At 40.1% G+C, this 19,196-nt stretch overlaps 2 protein-coding genes across 4 annotated transcripts in view; one reads left to right on the plus strand and one right to left on the minus strand.

Annotated features, from left to right (window-relative positions):
- The window catches only part of eed (embryonic ectoderm development), a 68,130-nt gene extending 50,283 nt beyond the window's left edge, over window positions 1-17,847 (minus strand). Inside the window, exons 1-3 of one of the 2 annotated variants that reach the window (XM_084667522.1) lie at window positions 17,578-17,847; window positions 6,344-6,496; window positions 5,984-6,076 (exon numbers count right to left, since the gene is read on the minus strand). In XM_084667522.1, coding sequence (XP_084523648.1) covers window positions 5,984-6,076; window positions 6,344-6,496; window positions 17,578-17,694 — 363 coding nt within the window. In that variant the 5' untranslated portion in view covers window positions 17,695-17,847. The remainder of the gene's footprint in view (window positions 1-5,983; window positions 6,077-6,343; window positions 6,497-17,577) is intronic. The other variant, XM_084667521.1, reaches the window with a different exon arrangement.
- Window positions 9,489-13,272, plus strand: LOC146261691 (zinc finger protein 862-like). 2 transcript variants are annotated; one of them, XM_084667519.1, is made up of 9 exons: window positions 9,489-10,587; window positions 10,875-11,058; window positions 11,185-11,524; window positions 11,600-11,719; window positions 11,807-11,965; window positions 12,051-12,192; window positions 12,305-12,458; window positions 12,577-12,715; window positions 12,810-13,272. In XM_084667519.1, exons 1-9 carry the CDS (start codon window positions 9,834-9,836, stop codon window positions 13,095-13,097), a joined length of 2,280 nt encoding a protein of 759 aa, XP_084523645.1. In that variant the 5' UTR covers window positions 9,489-9,833; the 3' UTR covers window positions 13,098-13,272. The 2 variants fall into 2 exon arrangements, with proteins under 2 accessions (XP_084523645.1, XP_084523646.1); XM_084667520.1 differs by lacking the exon at window positions 10,875-11,058 and having other exon boundaries at window positions 10,478-10,587.
- Window positions 17,848-19,196: the final 1,349 nt, after the last annotated feature.

Raw genomic sequence — 19,196 nt, forward strand, 5'->3', positions numbered from 1 at the left:
CCTGAACCAAGCGGAGGAGTTCAAGTATCTCGGGGTCTTGTTCACGAGTGAGGGAAGAATGGAGCGCGAGGTCGACAGGCGGATCGGTGCGGCGTCCGCAGTGATGCAGGCTCTGCATTGGTCCGTCGTGGTGAAGAAGGAGCTGAGTCGAAAGGCGAAGCTCTCTATTTACCAGTCGATCTACGTTCCTACCCTCACCTATGGTCACGAACTATGGGTAGTGACCGAAAGAACGAGATCGCGAATTCAAGCAGCCGAAATGAGCTTTCTCCGCAGGGTGTCCGGGCTCTCCCTTAGAGATAGGGTGAGAAGCTCGGTCATCCGGGAGGGGCTCAGAGTAGAACCGCTGCTCCTCCGCGTCGAGAGGAGCCAGCTGAAGTGGCTCGGGCATCTGATTAGGATGCCTCCTGGACGCCTCCCTGGTGAGGTGTTCCGGGCACGTCCCACTGGGAAGAGGCCCCGGGGAAGACCCAGGACACGCTGGAGGGACTATGTCTCTCGGCTGGCCTGGGAACGCCTCGGGGTCCTCCAGGAAGAGCTGGTGGAAGTGGCCGGGGAGAGGGAAGTCTGGGCCTCCCTGCTTAGGTCGCTGCCCCCGCGACCCGGACAAGCGGCAGATGATGGATGGATGGATGGATGGAAATGTGATTTCTGGAAAAAGGCGGCAGGTAAAAAATAAAAGTGGCTGGTAAAATTTGCCATCAAAGTTGGCAAAAAGGTTAATTTCCCACCCTGAATGTAACGTTGACTTATGTCTCTAGAAATAAGTAATGTTATTTAAATTAAATCGCTGGTGCACAAACATACAACGTTTGACTAATAAAATGACTAAATTCAATTCAAAGGCCTGCCAACCGCCTTTAAACTAAACAAAGAAGAATGTTATTGCCTCACGCGCTACCTCGCTTCATTTATCATTTGGTTGCTAGCTACGATGGCAGAACGCACGAAACGGTCAAAGGCTTGGCTACATTTTATTAATGCCAAAGATAAAGACGAAGCAAAGTGCAATATATGTTCTAAAGTAATTTCTTGTAAAGGGGGGGAAACAACTGCGATGAAAAAGCACCTCAACGTTGTGCATCAGATAAAGATAAAAAGCAGTACTTCAACTGTCTCCGAGTCGCAACGGTGCAAACTCCAGCTGCTTTTGCAGGACAATCCTCTGGTGAGCGCACCACAACTTCCTAGCGAGTCTCCGTCGTTGACAATAATAAGCCAATTCAGGGCTCAGCAGTGCAACTATTTCACTCGCATATGCCCCTAAAATTTGATGTGTGCGCGAACTGCAAAATTTATTTACGAGCACAGTTTGTGAGTATAGACAAGCCTCCCCCCTCACTGTTGATCATTCAAAACATAGCCACCGCGAGCATGTCTCTGTGAGATGCTTAAACATCGTGTTAAACAAAAACAGAGACAGAAGAAAATAGGGATAAGATAAGGAAGGTTTGGTTAGCTGGTCATTTAACTATATCAGGTGCCTTTTGTTGAAACGTGTTCAACTTTTCATAAAGTTGATGAGCTTGACAATGTCACTTCGTCAACCAACCAATCACAGTCTAGTTACTCATCCAGGTTGTGGACAGATTTACATAAAGCCAGAGTCAGGATCCATTGTGCCCATTTGCTCCTTTTAGCCAGCCTCCTCCTGAGAGCAACACGTTCCCCTTATTCTATTTTACATCTGTTTTACTTAAGAAATAGAAAAGCATCGATAGTGGTATCGATAAAGACTCGAATCGTCAAGCAGTCTCGAAAATTGTATCGATATCGATAAAAATTAACAATACCCATCCCTACTCGCGACCCCCTTATCTACGGAGGTGGTTTACGTATACGTGGGAGTAAAAATAAGCCCCGAGGCCTGTTCCATTAAGCAAGTTTACCGGATAAGCCAGACTTATGTCAGTTAGTCAGACTCATTTCTAGTTTGGTTCCATAAAGCTAGCTGAACGTAGTTCGAACTCTGTTACTGTACTATGGCAACTTAGGCTGCGAAACTAGTCTGGTCCGGGGCAGGCTAACTGTCAGGCTTAGTGTGACTTGGTGCTTAACCAGACCTTCCTGTAACACTGACCCAACGGGAAAACGATGATTTACCACGGATATTCTCATATTTATGTTCAACATAGATGATAGAAAATCAACTTAAATAGCCAACATATGCTACAACATTTAGCCTAATGCATTAAACGATGATGAACAATGATTTGATACACGCCACGTTAGCCTAGTTTGTGATTTCAAATGTTACTGTAGGCATCAGGGATAGGCCTATCTCAATCTAAGAGTATAATTATCATAGCTAAATAGTTGTTAACATAAGTCTAAAACAACACAAACCTAAATCCATAGGCTACATCCTCTAGTTTCCTGACACAACCATGTTAAAAAGTTAGACTACTGGGTTATGTATTGATTAATAGTAGGCCATTTATTTAAAACAATGTCAAAAAAGTTAATTTACATTGTTTAGAGGGTGTCTGTTTTTTAATCAACGAAGTAACTAAAGGTCTAAAAAAGGACCTTGGCCTACGTGGCATCATTCAATCATGGTGTGTAGTTTCATTTTGATGAAGCGGTGGATTAGGGAGCTGTCAAAGTAGAAAACTTAAAGGGAGTGTTCTTTATGGAAGAAGTCACTTGGCCGTGTGCATTGCTTTTGCCGTGGTGGATTGTATGAACCATGTTTTACCTCTCGGGCTGCTTAAGAATAGGGTGCACGCGCCATTAGCTTGACTACTTAAATCTGACTTGAATTAGTAGGACTGTGTGAGCTGAAATTGGCCTTTATGGAACCGCTTTAGCCCCGCTTGACTTGTTAAGCTAATTCAAGTCTGGTTTGGGACTTTAAGTTCAATTTATTTGAGAGGCCTTTATGGAACAGGCCCTTGGACTTTGTGTTTGATGTGATACTAGTCCGGGAGCTCGATAGTTAATGCGAGCGTGCAAGGCAATTTTTGGGCCTGAATTTGAGCACAAAATAGTTTTTGAGCTTTGCGAAAAATAAACATAGCCGTTTTTTAATTGGTAAAACCTTGTCTATGAAGGTGATGTATTTTTGTCTCCGTTTTTCAGCCCCACCCTGTTTCTTAGCCTGGTTTTCTATTGTTATTCTTCTCCCAGTGCTCCCGATGGCCAGTCTGCTACTGCGGGGCTGTGCCGCAGTAGACCCCCAAAGCGGCACCATTTGTGCTTCAGCCGCCAGTTGATATTTTAAGGCTGAGCCAGCTGAAATTATTTGTTTTTATTATTTGTTTTTATTATTTATTTTTATCACAGAGACATACACAAATAAAAAATAAATTATTAACGAATCAATTTTGCACACCGGATTCGCCAGTCTTGTGCTTGTTGCTATGACACACAGGACTCAGTGAATTGATGACCAATTAAAATTGCGCATTTTCCGATCGTGATGATCATAGACAAACAGTAAAAGAAGCGATGCATTTCTCTCACGCTGAGCTGAAATGGCGGAAACAACTAGAAAAGGTATTTGTTGTTCTCACATACTTTATTTTCCACGTTGGATACTGATTTTATTAGATCTTCAGTCTTTGGAAGTAAAAATGCCGTTTTGTCAGGACTAGAATGTCGTTTGTCGTTGTGTCAGGACTAGTGTATTATCAATATTTTTGTACTCTTTTTGTACTTTATTGAAATTTAGTAAATCAGTATTACATACACATCTGAAGACATGAAGTGACAGCTTCAGCCATTTGTAGCTATTAACATTTTGGCGGCTGCAGCAGCCACTTAGGTTTTGGCTGAGCTGGCTTGCCAGCCAATAACTTCATCAGCCAGCCATTATTCTCAAAACAAATGGCTTTGGGGTCTATGCCGCGGTGGTCGATTTTCCAGTCATATTATTTTAAATTCTCGTGCTGTCAGGGGGTGCTGCAGCACTCTTAGCACCCCTAGTTCCTCGCGGCCATGGGTATTCCCTCTCCACCAATACTCAGCCAGTGTGTTGACTGAGAACGCTGCCTTGAATGTTCGGTCGCCTGACAGTTCAACTAATGCGTCCTCCTGGTCAGATGTCTACACTGTTTGCCATACTTACAGAGAATGGACAATCAAAAGGCTGATGGATTTTTTATTTGCATGCATTAATTCATCCAATCACCGATTTTAATTCTGAAAACTGCCAGATACTCATGACAACTTAAGCTCAAAGCACATCTGATTGGTTAAGGGGTAACTGTCAGTCAAAAATAAATCTTTCGTCAGCAACGGCAGCCATTGTTTTCCAAGGCGGAGGCAGAGCGCATACCATGGGAGATTGCCTATAGCGTTAGATTTACAGCTTCGAATTGAAATCGGAGACAATATTATGAGTAATGACAGGTTTGTTAATATGTGTTGTCAATATTCTCAATTAAAAGTCTATACTTTTTCCTTACGAAGAATTTGTTTGTGGGAGTGAAGCGAGTATTTTCAGGAAAGAATGACGTGTCCGGCTTGGCCGTTTGTGACAGGCAGCTATGACGGTAGTAGCACTGTTTAGCTTCGATTTGAGCAGATTTCTAAAAAACTTGGAAAAACAACATTAACTAGCTAGATTATGTACACTGTAAGATAAATGTACATGCCTTGCTTGGCCAATTCGGTCGATTGTGGAAGAATCTCAAACGTTTTTTAGTTATCGAAAGGAGTATCCAGCTATAGCACTAGCTACTTTTGGGGGAGGAAAATTCAGATTTCCCCTATGTCTCCACTAGTCACTAGAATGGTCATAACTTTTAATCAAAATATGATATTTCTAATCTGTTTTCTGTTCTACATTGCCCACAGATTTGTGGATATTCCACCTACTCAAAGTTTTTCTCCATCTTGTAATTAAAGTGGTTAAAAATTAAGTTGTCTGATGAGGTAAGGTGGATGGAGAAGTTTTTGGAAAAAAATTGCTGCCTGAAACCACCTTGATAAAATATGATTTGCCTTAAGTAATCATATATTTATTCACATCATAAAAATCCCCTAGTTCTCCTCTTCAATATAGTATGAGAGGTTAAGGTGTATGATTTAATATGAAAAATCATAAAATATTAATATTAATATGAATATCATATTTCAACAGCATATGGAATGTTCAGAATTTTGTCTCAGGCAGTACAGGGTTAACAACTATTTTTTACTAAAATTATGTTATTTCTTATCGTTTTAAAATCTTCCTTGATTTCTGGAAATCATCTTGCAACCCCACCCCCCCCAAGATCATCTCACAACCCCACGGGGGGGGGGGGGGGGGTACCCCACTTTTGGAACCACTGATCTAGAAAGCCTTCCAAATCTGCGCGACCCACAGATCAACCTTGTGGCTTAACCCACGCATCACTAATGAGTTAAGGCTGATTTATACTTCTGCGTTTTTACGCACACGGGGAACGCCCTCTCCATCAAGAAACGCCCTATCCGTGTCCACTCCGAGCCTCTCACAGAGCTCTGCGTGTACCTCCTGAATTTCCTGACTATCCGTCTGCAGTGACCAACAAGAGAACGGAATCCTTTGACCGCCATTGTTGTAAGTTTTTACAATTCATATTTCAGCTGAACAGTACATGTAAATCAGCATCTGAATTCAAATGTGACAAGAAATGGGCAGTGTAGTTGCTAAGAATGTACTTATTTTATTGATGAAGCGGCTAATTTGTAAATTTGCTCCGACTTTTCGATAACCTAGCGAGCATTGCAGTGCAGCACCATCTACTGTTCTAGTGGTGAATTGCTTTAAGCAACCAGAGCCGTCGAAGTAGTATAAACTCCATGCGTGCGTCTGTCCGTTAACGGAGACGCAGAAGTATAAATCGGCCTTTACATCTGTAACCAACATCGGTTGCAAGACAGGGTTAAATTAAACAGAACAGATGTTGCATATTTTGTCAAATTCCACAGCCTTGTATTTATCCTCACCTGGAAACAGTAAAAGCAAACTGTCCAAAGTCATTCAAAGAACTATATGTAGTGAGTAACTTACTCTATTGCTTCCCACTGTTGCAAAAACCAGAGGGTCCCCCTCTTTACTGTGCCAGTTGAATTGGACTCCAAACAGTGGCTGGCCATGGTCCTCCTGGGAAAGATTTTTTGTGTTGTAATATTTATGTGATGATAATTAATGCAGTACAGCTAAATATGATAATTCATGTTGCTTTATTGACACTAGCAATATTACACAAAGCAATGCAGTACCTTGTCTTAAGATTTTGGGGTAAAAAAGGTGAACTTTCAAGGTGTTAATACTGAATGACTATAATCTTTACAGATAATATAAAACTGAATGTGGTACAGAACAATGACTACATGAGTATGCTACACTGCAAGAAATCTTGATACTCACCTTAAGACTATTAACACACTTGAAGGAATATTTGCATTTCTTAGACTTCCACTTGCCCTTTCCCCAGCTCTTTCTCCCTGGAGCATTGGCTGTATTGGTGGGTGTGTCTGGACGCTCCACATTTGTCCCACTCTCAATACTAACTGCATCATCCTAAACATAAAAAATAGGGTTAGGGAAAAAATGCACATGGAAATTTATATTAGGGCTTTTTTTTATTTTACCGTCAGCAGTCATGACAGAGAAGAGATTTTTACTTGATATATATTTTTTGATGAAGGGAATAATGGTTGCCACACGCATCCTGAATTAGTTTTGTAGTATGGAGTTTATCCAAGTCTCCTAAGAAATCCCTTAAGGAAGTGCATTCATATGCAAGATGAATGCCAACGGAAATTGTAGCAAAAATCCTCTAACGTTCTGCGAGATGGAAACGGCGAAGTAGTGGCGGTATATTTTGGAGAGCAAATAAATGACCTTTATTTGACCAGGTAAAATCAATTGAGAAACTATTTTAATTTACATTGATGACCTGTCCAAGAGGCAATAGCACAGTCCACACAAGTGACACAAACAGCACATATACAAAACAGTATGACAAACACACGAGGAAAAGGCTAAAGACACAGTAAATAAATAAACACTATATACCAAAATAAACAATAAAATAAATAATAAAAGTAAATAAATAAAAAGAAAAAAAGCAGATTACTGGATTACCTTTATAAAAATTAGAGCAAGCGAGAGAGCGAGAGAAAAGTAGGGCTGCTGATTATTTTTTCGATTAATCGATGAATCTGATAAAAAGCTAAAAACTAAAAAGCATTAATTTCCAACCCTTTATACCAAAGGTGTCAAACATACGGCCCACGGGCCATAACTGGCCCGCCAGATGGTTCAATCTGGCCCACGAGACGACGTCCCAAAAAAAAAAACACAAAAAAAAAAAAAACACAGATTCCAAATTTGTTCAGCAGAGGTCGCACTGACAAAACGAGATATCCAGAAGTAACCAGCACGTGACAGCAACCCTCCAAGAATGCGCTAACTGGCAATCATGCCTTATCGTTTTTAAGCTGTTGTTGTCAAAATGACCCATGGTTGCACCCTCATTACCAAAATGTCTGTCAAAAAAGAGAAAGGTTGACACAGAGTGCAGAGTTTTCCAAGAAAAATTTACTGATTCTTATTTATTCACAGAAGTTAATGGGAAATCAGTGTGCTTAGTGTGTAATCAGCTAGTTTCAGTGCTAACGGCATATAATATTCGGCGCCACTATGAGACTCATCATGGTGAAAAATACAACAATTTGCGAGGACAACTGAGAATAGAGAAGATAAATGAATTGTTAGCGGGTCTGAAGAAACAGCAGTCAGTTTTTACCCGTAGCCGAGAGGTCAGTGATGCAGCGGTGAAAGCTAGCTACCTTATTGCTAACGAGATAGCGTTAGGATACAAGCCATTTTCTGAGGCTGAGTTCATGAAAACATGCATACTGAAGGCTGCAGAAATCGTGTGCCCTGAAAAGCGGCAGGCCTTTGCCAGCATTAGCCTAACGAGGAACACTGTCGCAGATAGAATTTCAGATCTCTTGGCAGACGTGGACGTATAATATCGACAGCAGCTTCAGCACAAAATAGTTTGGTCTGGTGTAACACTATTGCTCATGCTAGCAGCTTTATGGGTTTTTGAAATGTACACATTTACAAGGCAGGGTGATAACTAGGGATGGGTATCGTTAATTTGTATCGATATCGATACAATTTTCGAGACTGCTTAACGATTCGATTCTTTATCGATACCACTATCGATACTTTTCTATTTCTTAAGTAAAACAGATGTAAAATAGAACAAGGGGAACGTGTTGCTCTCAGGAGGAGGCTGGCTAAAAGGAGCAAATAGGCATAATGGATCCTGACTCTGGCTTTATCTAAATCTGTCCACAACCTGGATGAGTAACTAGACTGTGATTGGTTGGTTGACGAAGTGACATTGTCAAGCTCATCGACTTTATGAAAAGTTGAACACGTTTCAACAAAAGGCACCTGATATAGCTAAATGACCAGCTAACCAAACCCAAACCTTCCTTATCTTATCCCTATTTTCTTCTGTCTCTGTTTTTGTTTAACACGATGTTTAAGCATTTCACAGAGACACGCTCGCGGTGGCTATGTTTTGAATGATCAACAGTGAGGGGGGAGGCTTGTCTAATACTCAAACACTGTGCTCGTAAATAATTTTGGCAGTTCGCGCACACATCAAATTTTAGGGGCATATGCGAGTGAAATAGTTGCACTGCTGAGCCCTGAATTGGCTTATTATTGTCAACGACGGAGACTCGCTACGAAGTTGTGGTGCGCTCACCAGAGGATTGTCCTGCAAAGGCAGCTGGAGTTTGCACCGTTGCGACTCGGAGACAGTCGAAGTACTGCTTTTTATCTTTATCTGATGCACAACGTTGAGGTGCTTTTTCATCACAGTTGTTTCCCCCCCTTTACAAGAAATTACTTTAGAACATATATTGCACTTTGCTTCGTCTTTATCTTTGGCATTAATAAAATGTAGCCAAGCCTTTGACCGTTTCGTGCGTTCTGCCATCGTAGCTAGCAACAAAATGATAAATGAAGCGAGGTAGCGCGTGAGGCAATAACATTCTTCTTTGTTTAGTTTAAAGGCGGTTGGCAGGCCATTGAATTGAATTTAGTCATTTTATTAGTCAAACGTTGTATGTTTGTGCACCAGCGATTTGATTTAAATAACATTACTTATTTCTCGAGACATAAGTCAACGTTACATTATATTACTTGGTCTCGATAGCGGTATCGATAAGCTTGGACCTTATTGATATTCGGGTTTTGAAAAATTTGGAACCGGGTCCTTACAGAACCGGTTCTCGATACCCATCACTAGTGATAACATTCTTTATAGCTTCCATCTTAGTTTGTGCATAGTGTGGTGAGTCAGTTCAGGTGGTCAGATGTGAAAATTTATCTACTGTACATTAAAATAAACAAATTGTTTTAACCAAAGTGAAAAGCACATTTTTCAGTTCCATAGGCCTATCTGTGAATACATGTTTTGTGCCTTTGTAGATCCATTAAGATCTGCGAGTTATGTAGGCTCAATGATACATTAAGGCAGGGCTCTAGACTGCGACCAAATGGTCGCATTTTGCGACCAGATTTTGAGACAGTGCGAGCATTTTTTACAAGTACTCGCGCATGTGCGACCTACAAATTTGGAATTTTTTTAAAGTTGTTATTTCATGTTGAAAGACGAGAAGACAACTGCGCGGGTCACGCGTCATTAGGTGTATTCGCCTTCATGCAGCACTGGCGGCGCCGACAGCCGAATGACTTGAAGCTGAGAATGCCATTGGCTGCTTCAAGTCAGCCCGGCTGCAGACTCAGGCGCTGCGTGAAGTCGAATGCACCCACTGGTGTTACTCGCTGTCGTCGCGCCTGAAAGATCACCACAGCTCAGTAAAAGATGGCAAAACGAACCATCGACGCTTTTTTTGCACCAAAGCCAGGCCAACAACAACAATTAGCTGAAATACAGAATGAAAAATCAAGTGATGAGTCGCCCGGTGTGGCTAAAAAGCCAAGACAACAACATTTCAGACAAGAATGGTTAAGTGAGTTTACGTGGCTGAAATATTGCAAAGTCACAAACACAATGCACTGTATATTCTGTTCTCGATGTGGTCAACACGCGGGGAAAACTAAATTTGCTGAAGCAACTGGCACAGCACAATTCAAACATGACACTTTAATTAAACACAACATCAGCTTGAGGCATAAAATGTGCCGAGACAGATACGCTAATGAAACGGAGTCGCCTCTTCCAAATGCATTCCGCAGACAAGATATTAGCATTCATTCAGCGAATGAAGCTGAAATGGTAGTCAAGTTTAACACTGCATACTTCATCGCAAAGGAGGAACTACCATTCACCAAATTCAAGAGTGAAATTGAATTATTGAAAAAGAATGGCGTAAAATTAAACCCTACATACTGCAACGACATAGCATGTGCACAGTTCATCGGCGCTATTGCAGATTCACTTAAACAGAAGACTCGTGAGAAGATTAAGGACGCCACTTATCTCTCATTCATGATTGATGGTGACACAGATGCTTCAACTAAAGAGTGTGAAATAGTGTATGCAAGGGTCCTGCAACAAGGTAAACCAACGAATATCTTGATTGGCCATGTGGAAGTCCAGCATGCAAATGCACAAGGTAGGCCTATGTTAATTACTATACGAATTTGACCTCAGTTTAGTGCTTACTCAGAACACAGTTAGAAATGTATGCCAGCAATGATTAAAAGAGTGAAACAGTTTCTATGCTCTTAACATTTTTAAGCCTTAACATGTTATTTGTAGGTGCCACAGTGATTTAACTGTTCAGTGTGATGACAGGGGAAATAAACTATTACTGTTTGCTGGTGGTTTTGGTATATAGTGAATATCATTGCAAATTCAATTGTACACAACAATTAGAGCTAACATATCATTCATTTAAAGGAGTCTATAATGCCACCAAAGAGGCCTTTCATCAACTAGGGACGGAAACAGGGTGGTTAGAGAAGACAGTTGCTATGGGAGCCGATGGTGCTGCTGTCAATCTTGGACATAGGGGAGGTGTAATAGCCCTCCTCCAAGCTGAGGCAGGGGCTTTCATTGTCCCATTCCATTGCTTGCCACATAGGTAGGTTATGTAGACAATTAGGTGAAAGTCAGGGGTAGCAAACAATGTATGTATTTGTATAGAGCGTCTGCCAAATGACTAAATGTATAAGATGGTATGTATGTAATGTATTCACTTTAATTGTAGACTGGAGCTGGCAATGCTATCTGTGCAAAGAAAAGTCCCCATGGTGGACCAAGTCTACAATCTCCTTAACATGGTGTGGAAGACATACCACTACAGTCCCAAGTCAATGAGAGAGCTCAGAGCCCTTGGACAAGAGCTGGATGTGCATGTGAACGTCCCAGGGGGTGTCAGTGGCACACGCTGGCTCCCACATGTAACCCGGGCCCTACATACCTTACTGAAACCTGGTGGAAAGGACCGGTCCCTGCAGAGTTCAGGGCAGTTCACAGCAGTTTACTTCCACATGGAACATTTGACGGCATCATCAAGCAATGCAGATATTGCTGGGAGAGCAAGGAAGGTCTGTATTTAATTAAAAAAATATTTTTTGGGGGGGATCCGTAAACATTACTTTTATATTGGTTCTGTACTGCAGATCAAGAAGATGATGGAAGATGGAACCTTTGTTGCTTTCTGTCACTTCTTGGCTGATTTGTTTGAGGCCATCAGCAAATTCAGCCTTCTCCTTCAAAGGAATGATGTAATCTTGCCTCAGGTAAGGCTCAAGTGACAGCTAAATTAGAGTATGTTTAATTCTAATCTCACCAGTTTTAGGTTTTTACATTTCTAAAATGTTTCACAGGCTGTCAATGGGATTGAAATTATTCTTGTGACTGTTGAGGCCATGGCAGTCAGATCCAAGCCAGGTGGTAGACTAACAGAGCTACAGGCAGACCTTCAGGCCCAGAAACAAAGGCAGGAGCATGAAGATGGAGATAATCACCCTGTCTACAAGTATCAGGTAAGGAATTATAAGATTTAGTTGCTGAGTTGAATCTTTATTGTATATCCTTGTCTCAAGCCATCCCCCAAATATTTTCACTCAGGGGGTCACCATCAAAGGAGAAGCTGCTGAACTAGCAGAGGATGGACTCTCCCCAGTGAGCACACCAAAGCTGCAGCAAGCAGTGAAGGCAACAGTTGACTGTACTCTGCTGCACTTGAAACAAAGATTCAGCAGTCTACTTGGCAAGTGAAAGGAGAAAATTGTAACATATTTACTGTAAATATAAATCACAGTGAATATATCACCCATTCATCTTTGGTGTTATTTTTTCTTTCTCTACCTCTCTTTTAATAGATGAAAACTCAGATGAAAAAGCAACAGCAAAGGCAGTGAGATCATTCAAGATCTTCAGTCATGATTCCTGGCCAGAGCAGAGAGACCGGCTAATGGACCATGGCACAGAGGATCTGGACTTCCTGCTAGACCACTTCTCCACTGTGTTAACAAGGTCATTGACCCTTTAAATTATCATAGCAGAGCATAAAAAAGTATCAAAAAGAACATCATTTCACACACTTGATCTTGAAACAAATTTTTATTTGAAACATTTTCCTCACTCATTTTAGAAATGGCTGTGACAGTAATCTGGCTAGAGAGGAGTATCAGTCCATGAAGATGTTAATCTCCAGAAACTACATGGACAAATCCTACCACGCCCTATGGGAAATGATGCAAACAAAGTTGCCATTCTGCTCTGACTACAAGGTATGACATAGGCACTGTTCAAGCTGTCATTAATATGTATTTGTAAATTATGAATTCTTGATTAAATCAAAAACTAATAATCTATTCTTTGTAGAACATCCTACATCTCGTGCACATTATGCTGGTCCTCCCGGTCTCCTCTGCTGTGTGTGAAAGGGGATTTTCAGCACAGAAGAGGATTAAATCTGATGTCAGAGGGTCCCTGCATGTAGACACAGTTGAGGACCTGATTAGAATTAGTATGGAGGGACCTAGCTTGGAAGAGTTTGATGCCAAAGAGGCTGTTCAAATGTGGTTCAATCAAGGTAAAAGATCAAGGAGGCCCAACTACAAGTGTTGGCCGTCAGAGGCTTCAGGTGGCCTACAAGGGGATGTGCTCTAAAGGAGAGCAAGGAGAGGCATGAGTTTAATGTATTTGTTTAATCGTTTTTTGTACTGGCCACATACTTTCTTGGCGTCTATGAATATGTTCTTGTACTGTTAGCATCTGCTAAATTAATAAATATAATGTAATGTCATATCCCTGTGAAATTAAAATAAAACTGCACGTGAGTTAAGTCTATCAAAGCATTTGTTAATAATCGCATTGCAGGTCGATTTTGGTGCCCCTAAATATTTGCTTGCGCTCCTAAAATTTTCAGTCAGGGGCTACTGCGCTCCTAGTAAAAAAAGTTAGTCTGGAGCCCTGCATTAAGGCATAATATTGAAATATTGGAATAAGGGTACAAAATTATTTATGGGTTAATTTGTTATTATTTTGCTGGCCCAGCCCATTTGAGAGTAGATTGCGCTAAATGTGGCCCCCGAACCAAAATTAGTTTGACACCCCTGCTTTATGCAAAAACAGAACTGACAGTGCAAATTCACAGTGCAAAAAATCTTCAGAATGTTCACAAACAAGCGCACAATTTTGAAAAAGTTATTAATATTAGCGTGAATTTAATGCAATTTTCAGAAATTAGCAATTTATTTGAGTTTTATTAAAACTTTATTGAAATCGAAAGGTTGTGGAAGTAGGCCAGACTTTATTTGAATAATCTGGTGTATATTTAAGATTTTGACACAATTTTGAACAAAAAGTAAAGATATGCGAGGACTTAACTATTTTCAAAGATAAGTGATTTTCTATCATTTTATTTGAAACTTCCTTACATTTAGTCATTAAGCAGACACTCTTATCCAGAGCGAATTAAAGTAAAGGCTGTGGAAGTATACCAGACATTGTTAAAATACTCTGGTGTCTGTTTGAGGATTTATATTCATACAAATATTATTTTTTCAAAATCGTATGGGTAGTTTTCACCCGGTCCCTAACGAGACGCTGCAAAGTAGCATCTTCCGAATGTGAGACAAATGTCGAATATGAAAATAGCTTCACCTCGGTCAATACACACACTTTTTTGTTACGCATGTATTTAGTGTGAAATGCTCCCACACCTTGGATGACTTAAGTCGTAATGATTTCTCTGCCTCCGCCATGTGTTTCAGAACAACGTTACTCAACATAATCTCTCCAATGGTCTTTCCTCTCTACCTCCGCTCTGCGCTTAACTAGACTTTTTTTTATACTCAAACATCTCCGCAATAGGGATGGGCGTGGTTAATCGAATATCCGGATATCCTTAAGTAAGTTAGTATTCGAATACTTTTTTTGAATACTTATGAGCGTAGTTTAATAAAAAAAAATGTTTTAATGAAAAACCGTTGCGTCGTGTTGTGAATTCTAATAGTTCTGACGTTAGAAATGATGAAAACCATCAAAAAAGGTAGGCTACACCTGCGTTCTGCTGCGAGTCTCCTTTCATTTCATTTGGCACTACAAGAAGCATTGTGTCTGGCTAAGCAGTAGGCTACCTCGCAGCAACCTCAGTTCATGCAGTTTTTTCTACGCCGGCCTGCTCGTAAATCGACTCCGTACTGGCCTCTCCCCTGAGCATGTTTACATGCTCATTTTCCTGAATAAAAATGCGTATGGCTACTGCAGTTGTGGCTTATTTATTTTCTTACCAGTAGCCATGTAGAGCTAGCGTAATCCGCTGTTTATGTTTGCATTGTGTGGTGGCGCACCGTATCCTATAGGATTTCGGTTCCAAGTTAATATGCAATATTTCTCCATGTGTGTCTTTCGTTTTTATCGAGGATAGCATTCCCAATGTGTTTAATTTAGTCCAATGTAGCCTACTTTTTATTTCACATAATAATAGGCTAATCGCTTTTCCGTCAAATTAAGAGCCTACATCTGAAGACGCAGCGTTAATTGTCTTTTCGTCATGTTAATAAATTGATCTTTCATTTGTTTTCTTTATTCAACCCTTATTTAATCTAATAGCGGAACAGTCCCAATTATTGCCAGAATGTGTGGTGGTTCATGTGTTTACTGTATGCTTTGCGTCACGGCAGGCTAATTAACGGAACCACATTAACAAAAATCGATTATCCGGATATTCGAAAATAATTTTGGATACTATTGGAATAGTGAAATCAGTTCAAATCTCCATCCCTACTCCGCAACTTATTGAGTGGTGTAATAATCGTGCGACAACGAATCGATAATTAAATTCATTGCCAACGCTTTTAATAATACATTTTAACCGATTGAATCGATTCGTTGTTGCAGCCCTAGAGAGAAGCAAGGACTGGTCAGCAGGTATAACAGTCAAATATGATTTGTTGCAGCTTTAATGTAATATGAGCTGGTTTGCGATTAGCCATAATTAGGTACACTAGTGCATAGTGCCCATGATAAAATTGGTGAGAAACACAGATTGGAATTATAGATAGTGCAGTGCCTGGTATGCAGCTGGTAATTACATTTCTTAGTGGTTTTGGTACCTATATTTCTCAGATCACAATTGAAATTCTCTGTCATCTCTGAAGTACTTGTTCAACCTCCACATCTCTTCTAGTCAAATTGCCAATTCTGTGGAAGCATTACATGCACAATGGTTGGGCCATAATTGTAAGCCTAATTCACCATACATTTGCAATGTGCTGGCAGTTTTGAGTAACCATGTCGAGAAGTTGTCCAAACAATGAATTATATCAGTGTTTCCCTTATGTTGATTATGTCGTGTCGGCCCGCCACGGCTACATTTCTGCTACCACGGTATCAGAAATAGGGCTGTACAAGATTTTAGGCCGTCTATCAGCAGTGATTGTTAGAGTGTATGTCGGAGAATAGCAAGGACACACGCTTCACAGCGCAGTTGAGATTGCGTGTGTGCGTCTTTGAGAACTGTAGGTCGTATAACTTATGTTTTCAGTTCATTAAAGCCTGTTATTGTATTAGTCTACAGTTATTGCAAATTTAAGTTAAAAGGTGATTTTCGTTGTTTGTATTCTTCCCCTGCTAGCATAATTGCATGCCTGTTGATTCGATAGCGATTGCTGCCCTTGCTCACGTTTGTATTTTAGGTGCATTATTATGCTGAAGTAGTTTTAATTAATAGTGGGTATATTGTTAATATTTGCTAAAGAATGATTAGCCTATCAAGATCAAATGAAGCCGGCAGTGTACATGCTTTAGAGTACCTTGATCGATAGGCTAGGCTACTGACCATTTACAATAAGTTGTTACGTCAATTATTAATTGGCAGCATATTTCTGCCATTTAGAACATACTTTAAGTAGCCTAACTGTATTGCTTTACGGAAAATAGTACAAAAATATATGCAATATTACATTTGTTATCAGACTATTACATTAACCTACTCCAAAATATAGGGTTAGAACTTTATTTCGGCCGAGGGGGAGGGGCAGAGGGGTCGGACAGACCTGCCCACTGCTAAAGAAAATCCTAGGGGAAACACTGCACTCATCGGACACAATCACATCAAATGCATTGTTTCAAACATTTTAAATGGAATATACTGACTAGTGATTTTAGAAAATTGAATTAAAGCTTAAATGTTGAGGATGATTATTCTACAGCTAATTATTTCAATATGCCACATTCTTAGAAACTTCAATACGTGTTTGTTTTTTGTTTTTTTGCAAAAAAGAGTAATCTGTCAACTGTCTCAGGCTTTAAAAGCTGCCCTATGGCAGGTCACAATGTTACCACCTGTGCGAAAAGCATGCTCTGCGGGGAACTGGTGGTAGGTATGCAAAGGTAGCACTTTGCCAGGCAGCTCAGAGAAAGAATGTTCCATGGATCATCCACCATGCCAAAAGAGTTGTCCCACTGTCTGCAAGTAGTTGTTCAGTTCAGCTTCAATGGCCTGCAGTTCTGTCACAACTGAAATGTTGCTGATTTAATATTTGTTCCTTTTTCCTTCCAGAGCTAGAACTGCAGTAGCTAGCTGGCTGAATTATCACGTTAGCAGAATGCTACTGTTGTTATCCCTCATCCAAATTTACGTTCACGACGAAGAACTATGGTAGCAGTCATATAACGCTTGTTAACCGCGTTAACCAGCAGCGTGTCCCACGCTCGATGGGACAAAATGGAGCAAATCATGCACTTAGCGTTAAATTTTTAGAACGAGTAGCATAGACTAATGTTTCCTGCAGTTCGCACGATATTAATGTGTATTAGATGTGTTTACACTGAAAAGTGGAACGAGTGTGCCTAAGGTCTAAGAGAGGCAGTTTAGCTAGCTAGCTCTAGATATTTGAGACAAAAGTAGCGTTAGGTTACTTTTGGATTCAGAAACAGTACGTCATCCCATTTGGACTACAATGTTAGCTACCATACTAGCCATCACATGAATTTAAATGTTTGTTTGCTTTTCCCTTGGTGCCAAAAGTTCCCAATTCGCTAGCATTAGCTAGCTACAGACAGTAGGTAGATGAACGAACAGAACAGTTTTCATATAATTACCTCATAACTCTATAGAACTGTAATAATTCATTTCACTCACATTTTCATCCCCGGAAAGGTCAGGATTACTATTCTCGTCACTACTTAATTTTTGTTTTTTTGTTGGCATCTCCTTTCCCGCCTCAGAGGTTTCGGACATGCTCATGTATTCTCTCATTATCTCAAACTTTCTAAGCTTGGCAAACGGAATCTGAAAGAAACAGCCAAGTGGACCGTGTTTTCCCGATTTTCTTCACAGCACAGGACTTCCGGGTTACGATACAGGAAGCAGTAAACTGCTAAGGTCTACGCATTTTTGTAAATAGGATTTCTTGTATTATTTAGCAGTGCACATTAATCAACTGACAATTGCAGATTTTCACTCTTCCATGCGCAAGGACCCCTGGTTTACTGTCTATTACAGGGGTCACCGACACGGTCCCCGCGGGCACCACGTCGCCCCTAAGGGCCGGAGTCCTGTTCTAAAAATAGCACAACTCACCAGCGAGCTGCGTCTAAAATGTATTTTTACTTTGTTGATATTCTTTTTTAATCACACTTGCATTTATATAGATTTCAAAATGACAATATAAAAATAAAAATGCTTTTATTGATAAAAGTAAAAAACAGAATTGTGTGCATGACAAAACGAGTGTTTGTGGAGAGACCCCGTTTAAATGGAGGAAAACGCATATATTTTCATGCGGTTTGCCCTTTCATTTATACGAAAACAGGTTTCATCACGGCAAACGATTATTTCTAAAAACTCCGGACAAAGTGGAGATTTCGGAAAACTCCGTTTTGTGTTTGCGTGTGAACCAAGCCCCCTATGGAGCTAAATCAGGGCCAAATGTTTTGTTAATTAGAAAAAAAAATCTTTAGTCGAAAAACTAAAGTTGGACATTGAAAATGTACGTTTTGGTCGAAAACTTGAAAAATAAAACCATATATTCAAAGAAAAAATAAGTGTACCAATGTATTTTTCAGGTTGAATAAAATTTTGATAACATTTTGGAATAATTTTGAATAAGTTATTAATTTGCATTTTTCCTGTCATATTTTCACAATTTCACATTTCATGTTTTTAGATTCCAAACTTTTTTTTTACGGCTTCAATTTTTTTCTTTGTGTTTCAGTATTGTTTTTTCGAGTTTCAGTTTTTTTTTTTTTTTTCAGTTTTTTTTTTTTTTTTCAGTTTCAGACTTTTGGCCCCGATTTTGCATAGGGGGCGTGGCTTCAACTTAGAGGCGGGAATTGTGAGTGACAGCCTAACAAATTCTTTTTGCTAAATTTGAAACCAATCCAAAATGGGTAAACTAGCACCCCATTTATTTGCCTACGTCAATAAAAGTTCCCTGCAAATGCACTCGCGGATACTAACAGGGCAGGCACAAAAGTTGCCGATAGCCGATTTACATTGAGCTGAATGAGCCATAGACTTATGTTGAATGAGCACAGAGAGAAATGGCTTGAGTTGCCTGCTTTGTTGTAGCAAGTATAGCAAATCGTTGTCACTCATACATGAAATGTTGTTAATATAGTTTATTCCCGTTATTTTAAAACAGATTAGATTTTTCGTAAAAACGTTCATGACATGATGGCAAATATATTATGTTAAGCGCGAGCATAGATTGTTGACATGTCTATCTGGAGCACGAAGATTAATACTTTAACTGTCAA

Source organism: Hypomesus nipponensis, chromosome 12 (assembly GCF_054491055.1).
Source record: "Hypomesus nipponensis isolate SF chromosome 12, ASM5449105v1, whole genome shotgun sequence".
Taxonomy (NCBI): domain Eukaryota; kingdom Metazoa; phylum Chordata; class Actinopteri; order Osmeriformes; family Osmeridae; genus Hypomesus; species Hypomesus nipponensis.